General features: G+C 40.7%; 1 protein-coding gene across 2 annotated transcripts in view; it reads left to right on the forward strand.

Moving 5' to 3' along the window:
• Positions 1 to 5,629, forward strand: part of SCUBE1 (signal peptide, CUB domain and EGF like domain containing 1) — a 175,173-nt gene extending 169,544 nt beyond the window's left edge. For both annotated transcript variants that reach the window (XM_051772395.1, XM_051772396.1), the window contains one exon: positions 432 to 5,629. In XM_051772395.1, coding sequence (XP_051628355.1) covers positions 432 to 584 — 153 coding nt within the window. In that variant the 3' untranslated portion in view covers positions 585 to 5,629. The remainder of the gene's footprint in view (positions 1 to 431) is intronic.
• Positions 5,630 to 10,116: the final 4,487 nt, after the last annotated feature.

The raw sequence follows: 10,116 nt of genomic DNA on the forward strand, positions 1-10,116 counted from the left end.
AGGAATGAAGAGCCCATGGTTTGAAGAGCCTTTGCCAGCCTCAGCCTGGCATTTGAATGTTCAAATGAGTCATTAAGTTTTCCATGCATTAAAAAATGTGTTTACCTAAATCACTGTCCTGCCTCAACAAGACATAATATGGGGCATTGTGAGCTGTCCAGGAAATGGCTTTCCAAAGGTACTGCAGCAAGGTTGTGATTAACTTTATCTCTCTTGATACAAGACCTGCCAGGAAGGCTAATGGTAGACAGGCTAATCAATATAAAACACAACAGCAACATGGAGCAGTTTCCTTACTCTGCTTCACCCAGACTCAAGTGTTGCAAGATAAATCTGATTGTTGTTCTTTAGTTTTGAAACCTGTGCAGACACTAAATCCAAACTCTACTTTTATCTAACATATATATATATATATATTTTGTCTTCCACAGGACAAGAAACTGATTAAAGCTCTCTTTGATGTACTGGCACACCCACAAAACTATTTCAAGTACACAGCACAAGAGTCAAAAGAAATGTTCCCAAGATCATTTATAAAGCTGCTGCGATCCAAAGTGTCCAGATTTCTACGACCATACAAGTAGTCCAGTGGTACTCAATTTTTGGTTACTTTGCATTCCTGTCAAATATCGTCTTTCCTCCGTAGTAGAAACATTTGCTAACTTGAAGGCTCTTTTTTGCAGTCTTTGTTCTCAGTTGTATATGGAAGAACGCCTATAATGTTTTATAATTGTTAAAAGTCAATGTTTTGAACGGGATTTTTACTACCAAAAAAAAAAAAAAAAGTGCATCCCTGAGTGCATCTCGTTGAAGATCTGAATTTGTGTCTGCACTAGTGTATCCTCACTCCCCATTTGAAATTTCATGATGTAGAAAATATTCTTTCGAGCTTTTTATTTTTCCATCAACAATAACTTTTGTCAAAGAAAGGAGGAATCTATTCAAATGTGATTAAACTACCTGCAGATAAGTTCTGTTGTAGAGAGAAGTATGTAGTATAAATAATATTTGGATTTTTGAATTGCACTTGAAGTTTATATTTGAATCTTTAGAAGAAAACAAAAAAAAATCTAAATTTTGTTATTTCTCAGTTGTGGCTTGGTGGATCCTCTGTCCAAGTAGAAATCAAAAAGGGAAAAAAAGAGAAAAAAAAAAAGAAACATATGTATAATTTTGTTTTATGAACTACATGAGATTGAGTCCCATGCCCTAATGTCCTAATGTTTTTATCTGTCCTCTTCTAAACTTCTTCAGAGGTTTGCCACTGTCAATTATTTGACTGAAACAGATTTAGCTCTGGATTTCCGTGCACCAGTTGGTCCCTTTAAAGGCATTTCCAATAGGATATGTGAGAAATGAACAGCAACCACACTAGCAGTCTTGTTTTTCTTTCCATTAAGAGAGCATCTAATTAAGTACAATATATAAATATATAAATATATACTTCTATTTGTGGGTACATTAGTAATGTTATCTCTAGTTACTGTAAATATTATTCATGCTTAAATCTTTACTCCCACACACCCTATTTACTCATATCTATATGTAACTTTGTGTAGATGATTAAATGACTTCTCCAAGTGCTTGTCACTTCTATTGACACCGAACTGAAGCCTTTGGGAGTTTTATAATACTGGATAATGGTTTCCTCTGGGACAATCTCTTTCAATATGCAGAGGAGTTGGAGTCTTCAGAGACAGCCTGAACTTAGGGTCTGACAACTCATTTTTTTCCACTCATGGATCTTAGGTCTTTGATGGGCTTTCTCTTTAATACCTACATTAACCCTCATTTCCAAATATAATTTCTCCATAAAAATCCTTTGTTAAAGGCTGTTAAACCTAAACTTTTTGTGAGGATGTTGTAACTACTTTTATTTATTATTCACCCCGAGTTACGAAAAGGGGACTTTCAAAGAAGACATTCTTGTCAGTCCTACATTCACTGTGTGTCTGGAACAACAACGAGAAAAAAAGTTTCACGTATTTTTTCCCTTCTCAGTAATTATTTTTAGGGAGAAAAAAAAATTAAAAAGCAAAAAGTTTTTAGGTACTCAAATTATGTGGGAGTGTATAGCTGAAAAAACTACTTTAGCCAAACAGTGCTTCAAAGTCTGACAGGTTATTCAGAGTATTGTCAAGATTCATTAGAATGGGTCAGGATTGCAGCCATTCTACTGAAAGATATGAAGGAAAAATATGAAAAACATGGAGAAAATTAACTCCCTCATTTGGTGAATTATTTACAGTGGCCTTTAGAATTTCAGACTTCAGTGAGCAAACTCTGGAACCTGTTGCTGTACGGTGAGTTTTAGTAAAATACTTCCTAAAACGTTTTGCTCAGTGACCAACATGTTTGGACATAATTAGAAAAATGAGTCAGGTTTGAATGTTTGCGGCTCTACTTAGAAATGCTCCTGGATGTGCCAATTTCTAGTGAAAAAAGTAATGACAAGTGGTATATAAAGTTAAAAATGCTTTGAATTCCATACTAGGTTTACAGTTACAGAAACTGGCAGTCACCAAATAGAAGGTGAGTTCAGCTCTTCATTTGTTAGCATTGGTGTAGGATGCCTTCATTGTCACACAATAGCAGTACAACAACAAGGAAAGTCTTCTTCTATGGAGAAGTCCTAGGAACATTTGGGAATCAAAAACCACACGAGGAGAAATGCGGCTGCCTTTGAGAAAACCAGCTTTGTGAAATGCTAGAATCAGTAGAGCACAGAATTTGAGCATTTAAACATAATAAATACAGCCCTGCATCTGCTCTTATGGCATTACACATTGTATGCAGGAGAGGTGCAACAACATGTTTTTGTGTTATTGCAGGAAGGCTGGACAAGTGCCCATTTGTGATTGCCCAATTCTGTGGCACAAACAGAGCTCCTTGTTTTCCATTTGCAAATGCCTTGTGTGCTTAAAAGCTGCACCCGCAGCACTTACCATTTTAAGCCTCCTCTGCTTTAAACACGGCACTTATTTCTAGTGAGGCGGTGGTGAATCATCCCTAAGCATTCTCACAGGCCACCAAATCACCTCCTGCCACAGTCCAGGAGCCTGCAACAATCCAAGGTTGCTAATCAAGCCCAGAGTCGTGCCTTGAAAGCACTTAAGGCAAGGTCTGTGTGTGTCATTTGAGTGCAGGGAACACCAGGATTTGGTGTTCACTTAGGGAAAGGTCTGTGTGTGTCATTTGAGTGCAAGGAACATCAGGATTTGGTGTTCAATACGTTGCCAGTGGGTCCTGCCTGCGATAGCAAGATTTATTCTGCCTGAAGATTTAGCTCCCTGTAAGTGGATTTAAAACTGCTGAAGTCTTCGTTCAGCTCCATCACACATCAGATTTTGACCTAAAGACAGATTTTTCAAAAGGAATTCATTTCCTCTTTGTGTCTCCCACACAGAATAAAGTTAGGACTACTTAAGAGTTAGACTAATCTTTCCTACACGTCGGCTTCATTCTAGGGTAAGCTCACTTAAAAGTAAGTAAGCTTCCTTAAAACTAGCTTTAAAAAGCCAGGTTTAGTTTAGTTTTAGACTAGCTTAAATAAATACTGGACTGGTCACAACGTTTTCAGAGCCCACATTCTTGAGTTGTCAGCTGGTTTGGAAAGAGCAGAGCTCAGCTGTGGCCCTCTGTCTGTGAGCAGAACACGAGGATGACGCCACACGAACAAGAAACATCCTTTATGTGTGTTCAGCATTCAGAAAGGACAGTCAAACCCCACCCCACGGCCCTTTGTAAGCCTGTCCAACAGATTCAGATTTCTCAGGTCAGTCTTAACAATAAACAACCCAGTTTTCATCCTGCAGAAAACAGGTTGGGAACTTCAGGAGCAGAAAGCAGGGGGATGGTTGTTCTGCAGGATCTGCTGACAGGTCTTTGACAGCAAAACCTCCCTGCTCTGTGACAGTTCCCATGTCTGGGACTCTAAATACCTGTGGGGCTCTTCAAAAAGAAGCTGGAGTGAAATCTTCAGCAGCTGAAGCCAAATTTGTCAGCCACCTCAGGGGTCTCGGTGATTTTCTGCTGATGGGAATGAGTGACACACGCGGTTCCCTGGATCTGTGTCATGAGTTCACGTCGTTGCATTTTCTCCTAGTTTAAAACCACTGATTGACAGGAATGGTAGTAACTGGAGGAGTTTCTTGTAGACTCTCAATACTTTGAGACTTTAATGAAATAGGTTTCTAGAACGAGAGACTGTTGTAAGCACTTGGGAAAAAAAAATACTTTTGTCTTCCATAAGAATTTATGGAAGAAGTGAAATTTCTGTAAGGTACTATGGGCTTATTCCTCAGAGTGAGACTTGGGTTCAGAGACAAGTCTCAGGTTTTATCAGAACATCTCTCATCTGAACAGAAACAGACTGGGAAATAAACAGTGTCAAAAAACTGTTCTCTAAGTATCTGAATATATACAATTCCAGTTTGTTGTTTCATTTATTTATTCTGTTTCATCATAAAGCTTTTAATCTATAAAATTAATATGTAATATACAAGAGTAAAATGTACAGAAGTACCTTTAGATGTAATAATTTAAACCATCTGTATTCAGAAAGTGGAGATAACAAGTTATACCAACAATTGCAATTCAATTTTAGCTGAACTTCTCAATATCTAGAAAAAGAAGTGGCTTTGATAATTAAACTTTATTTTAATGATTGTGAAAATATCTTTTTTAGAGTTTGTTTTTGTTACTTTTTTTTAATTAAAATTATTTTGTAAATATTGTTTTCTATGTTTTATAACTTAGAAAGGCCATTAATTTGCATTGAAAGCAGCAGAGACTCAACATGATGATTATAAAGGTACTTTAGGAGACTGGGGTGGTTATCCTTCCAGATTATAGATCCTGTTATTCCTTCAGTCTCACTGGCATCATAGGAAGAGTTTTCTGGGGCAATTTAACGTGTTCAGTTCCACAGAACTGACTATCAGGTGTCATTCTGAAGTGTTTACCATTTTCATAATATATAAAGAATATGCGTTTTAAAGTTAGTGCTACACAAAGCTCAGAAATATAATAAAAGGGAATTCAATAGATGACACGCAAGTGTAGTAAAAAGACAAGGGAAGTTATCTCTTTGCTCCTACTGGAAGAGATAAAACCTCATATTGGATCAGCTCATAGAGCATTTTTTAGGCAAAAAGCTCATTATCATCATGTCCATCACCAGTTTAAGCAGGAATTTCTGGTAGAATAGATTTTGGGGCAAAACACACGGAGTGTAATATTAGTTTCTGCCCCAATTTGCTCCTTGTAAATCACTGGACAAGGGTGACATTTTGAACTAAACTGTTGTAGATGCTGCTGGGACTTCTAAGCTTTATTACCAATGTAAATTGTGTACAAACAGTATTTCCATATGAAATGTACGATAATAGTTTAGAGCAAGGATAGCGAATAACTGTACAAAATTTGATACTTAGAAAATAAAATACAGTGCTGAGCTTTACCAATATTTTAACAATTCTGTCAGATTTATAGTAGAAGATGTTGTTGTAAATGTACCTTATAAGAAAATACATTTCCTTTTGCCTCTGTATATTAATAGCTTTGATTTGCTACGTCAGAGCTCAAAATGAAGCATGTAATAAAACTTTTGTTAAAATCACTTTCATAATAAACATAAAATGGAATGGATAACCCCTGCCTGCTGTTTATTTGTGTACATGGACAAGAATCAGAAGAGAACTTCGCTTTTTTGATAGCATTTACATATCTTGGTCTAGTTTTCATCCCTGAGCAACAGAGAGCCTTTACTTTCTCATCAAACAACTGGAGTTTGTGGGTGCTGGGCCACTGAATTAATTTCCTTCCAAACAGGCTTCAAGGAGAGTTTTTCAGAGCAAGAAGAAATCCTGGCCACAGCGAAGCACCACATCACCAACATCCCTCCAAGACCTTTAACTGTTTCTTTAACATGATGTTACCATGCAGGTGCCCTTTCCCACATGCCTCTATTGAGAAGCAGTCTCAAAAAAAGAGGAAGGAAATTCTCTTCCACTGGTGGCCTGATGGGCTGTTCCCACCACAAGCTGCCAAGGAGACCTGTGTCTCCAAACACAGCTGCTGCTTGTCCTACTGAGGACTAGAATGAGAGGAAACTACACTTGCACCCAGAACAGTGACTTGAAGAGATGAAAAGTATGGGTTCCCCCTCCAGCTCTCCTGTAGAAAAAGCGTATTTGCTGCTGAATTTTACTATGCTTGTACCCTTGGGCAGTCTAAGATTACAAAGCAAGTAGAATTTGTACAATCAGTGGCCCAAGTATTGCTGGTAGTGACAAAAATAGGTGACAGACTGACAGAAAACAGACCCAGTGACCTCAGTAGCTCGGTGATTTTAATCACCTTCTGCGGCGCAAGTTGTCACCGAGGTTACACAGCACGCTGAGGCAGACAAAAAGCAGAGCTGTCATTAATCCAGCTGGTAACACCTGGTGGAGGTTTGACAACACCTGGTCCGGGTTTGCCACCCAGCAGTGAGCGCTTGTTAGGAGATGAGCACAGCCTGTGGAGTGTTGATAACACTGCAGCAGCCGCTGGCAGTAGGACAGGCAGGAGGTCTCCTGTCCCAGCATCCCGCTGCACATCCTCATTTAGCTTGTTAAGAGAAAGCATTTGTTATGTGACACTATGCTCTGCTGATTTCATGTATGTTGTAAATTATATAAATGCTGACACTACGACTGAGGACTTTTGGGGTGTCTGCCAGGTTTGAAAGGCATAAGGAGACTGGCAGCAAAACATCAATTATTGCCTTTTTTCAGCTGCTGGGAATCCATTTAGGTAATATGGGCAGTTATCTCATTCCAAGAAGATGTAACATCATTTTATGGGGCCATGTGAGATGGCATGCAGCTGTCCCTACAGCTTCAGAGCTTTAAATGTGCAACAAGAAAAGGCAGCTCCTGTCAAACATAGAGAAATGCTGAACTCTAAAGTTCCTGAAAATCATTGGAAATCAAATTGATTTCTGGTAAAAAAGTATCTCTGTTCAAGGACAAAAATCTTCGATGGGATTCTGGAGAGGTCCCAGCTGACTGGAAGCTGGTGAAAGAATGAGGAGGACCCTGGAAACCACAGGCCTGTCAGTCTCACTCAGCCTGGTAAAATCATGGAAAAGATTATTCTGGGAAATATTGAAACCAGGGGAGGTTCAGGTTGGACAGAGTTTTATAAAAGTAATATATCTGATGACATGCTGTGTATGCCTAAAGGCACAGGAAAGGGAAGAACAGGGATCTGCCTTTCCTAAGGGACCCAAACAGCTTGTGGAAAAACTGCAGCAAATACGTTTACTGCAGTAAATATGTTTCTTGGGGAAAACAATCAGTGAAAATATTGTTTATACCAGACAATTTGTTTGTTTATTATTCTTAAGACACTGATCTCTTGCCAGACTTTTAGGCAGGAGGTTAAGTCCAGCCTGCTAAGATCATTCATCCGCCTGTTCTCCAGGGCTCTTTTTCTCCAGGGCTCCTTCCAAACTCCACACTCACTGCCTCTGCACAGCTTCCTTGCCAGGTGAGTGCAAAACAGTCAGTGCTGTTTGGGGATTCTTGCAGGACCTTCCCAAAAAAATATACCTGTCCACAAAAGCAGTCAAGCAAAAGCTATACACAGTAACTGCTGTTTTGATGCAGGAGAATATGTTTTGCCTTCTTATAGCAGCATCTCTGAGGTTTTAAGCTCACAGCTATGATAAAGTATTTACAGAAAATTATGTTCCTCTTATTTAAGCCCCTATCTCAGCTTTCCATGCTTTGAAGTCCTAGTTTTACCATTGAGAAAGCTGTTTATTTGAAAGCAAATAGTTTCTTTTATAACATATTACGGCATTTAGTGTCAAATGCACCAAAAGTATGTCCCTGCATCTCCTTTTCACTATTATGTTAGGGTGTCTTCTGTCCCTTGCATCTCTTGTTGCCAGAGAGGAAGGTTCTAACGTGAAACAACAGGAAAATGAAGTGGGCAAAGCACATCGGATCTTTTGGGATCAGACAGCCATAAACACTTGGAATAAAGCCACAAACTGCCAGACTCACAGAACTCTGTGCAACCCCAGTTGTGTTCGTTGGGGGCAAATGCTACTTCACATGTGCCAGCTCACGATAAATTTCTGCTCCAGGGCAGGAACTAAGTGGGGGGTTGGTGGATAAGTCTTGGGACTGCTGTGACCAGAGGCTCAACAGCTGCATGGACTGGCCCCCTACAGATAGTGCCAGAAGGCCAAATCCTCTTATTTTAGACTGGGCTAGTGCTACTAAGCTCAGCCTTGCTGAGACCTTTTTGCATTCTCTGCAAATACCTATGTAAAGTAACCCATTACATTTAACAAGCACTTTGCCTCAGTAAGGACTGCATTGTTCAGGCGCTGTAAATGAGCCACTCTTGCTAAGGAAACAATCAGAATAAAATACTGCGGTGACTTTTTCTTTACGAAGATTATCCACCTGCTTTCCTGAAAGGCTCACTGTGGTATTTCTGGGCTATGGCACGAGCAAGAATTAAAGGAATAGAGCAGGATCACATTCCCCTTGCTTCTGGACAGGACATCATCACTGTGGCTTTACTGAACAAAGGAATGAAAATACACCCCACTTTTCATACTTGGTTCGTTTGAGGAAAAAAAGACTGACTTTTTTTTTCAAAGGCTAAAAAAATTTTACTTAACTATAACATTATTGTGTATTTTCTGGGAACTTTCTTATTTTTATAGCGGTCTGTCAAAAAACAAACAAACAAAAGAGAAGTAAACAAATGAAACAAACAACCAGCTCAAATGAGGAGTAGTAAACACTCCCAACTTGAGATGACTTTTTGTAGGGAACAAAATCTATGCTAAAGAAACAGGTCATGTAGATTGATATACTCCATACCGTGTAGAAATGTATCGTGTTGGGTAGGTAGTCAGGTAGTGAGTCTATGGCAAAGACAGAAATGAGGGAAAGGTGGCCTTTTTAGTAAGCAAGGACTAGTAAGTGATCTAATCTCCACATTTTACAATACTAGGGCAAGATCAACACCACAGCCACCCTCTTTCACCAAGGCAAAATAACAGCAAAAAAACATGCTCAAACTCAGGGTAGCAGGGCAGGAACCCAGTCAAGGAACACTGGAAATACAACTAATTTTTTGATCTTCTGCTGTTTTAATCAGGGAGGCCCCCTCAGCGACATCCGAGCGGAGCCTTTATCCCGAGGAAGTGTGGGAACGCAGCACGTGGGGAGGCAGACACGGTCCCAGGCGAAGAGGGAGATTTGCCTGCGTTTACTATTCAGATATCCAACCTGAAGATTGAGCTGCTGAAGGCTGATGTTTAGTTACAAGCACGTAGGCACCACTTTTAATCTCTTTCTACTCCCGTCCGTAGCGGGCACAGCAAAGCCCTCAGAGCAGCCACCGAGTGTCGGACAACCCGCTCTTGGAGCTTTATAACCATACCCGAGCCGAGACCAAAGCTGCCAGTGATGTCTAGAGAGCCTCGGGCGAAACTGGTTTGGGCTATTCCCCACAAAATCCTGGCAGGAAGGGAAGAAAATCTCTTCTGAACAGCACTGGGAGAGCAGCTCCCTGGTTGCAAAAAGCGCATCTCCCTCAGTTTATACTGAGGGAGATGTGCTCAGTTTATACTGAGACGCTTAAGAGAGGCCTACGCGTTAAAATTTGCTTGGGGGAGCTCGAAATAATAATAATAAAAAAGCGTTTTTAATTTAAAAAAGATGACTGCGCGCTGTCGAGTTTTTTTCCCTCAGCGCTCGCAGCCCTCAAGAGAGCGAATTCCCACCGGGCTGTGGGGCCGGGCCAGGCATCGCACCCCACCCTGGGAAAAGCCCCCTTTGGTCGGGAAAATAAACGCAATAAAACGCCGCGATTTTACTGAAGCTTGTGTGGTTTTATTAGAGCGAGGCGGAGGCAGAGCCCACAAGTGCTCAGCAGGACGGAGCCCCCTCAGCCCCCTTCTCCTCAGGGGGTGTTGTCGGACGTGGCTGCGGGCACCCAACACCCGCCTCGGTGGCCGAACCCCCCCGGACGGGGGGGGTGTTGGGTGCCCGCCGGTGCCTCCCTCCTCCCCGCCCTCCTCAGGGCTGGAGCCGCCTCCTC

Source organism: Manacus candei, unplaced genomic scaffold, assembly GCF_025592945.1.
Source record: "Manacus candei isolate 608988 ecotype Guabito, Panama unplaced genomic scaffold, ASM2559294v1 h1tg000153l, whole genome shotgun sequence".
NCBI classification, from domain to species: Eukaryota; Metazoa; Chordata; class Aves; order Passeriformes; family Pipridae; genus Manacus; species Manacus candei.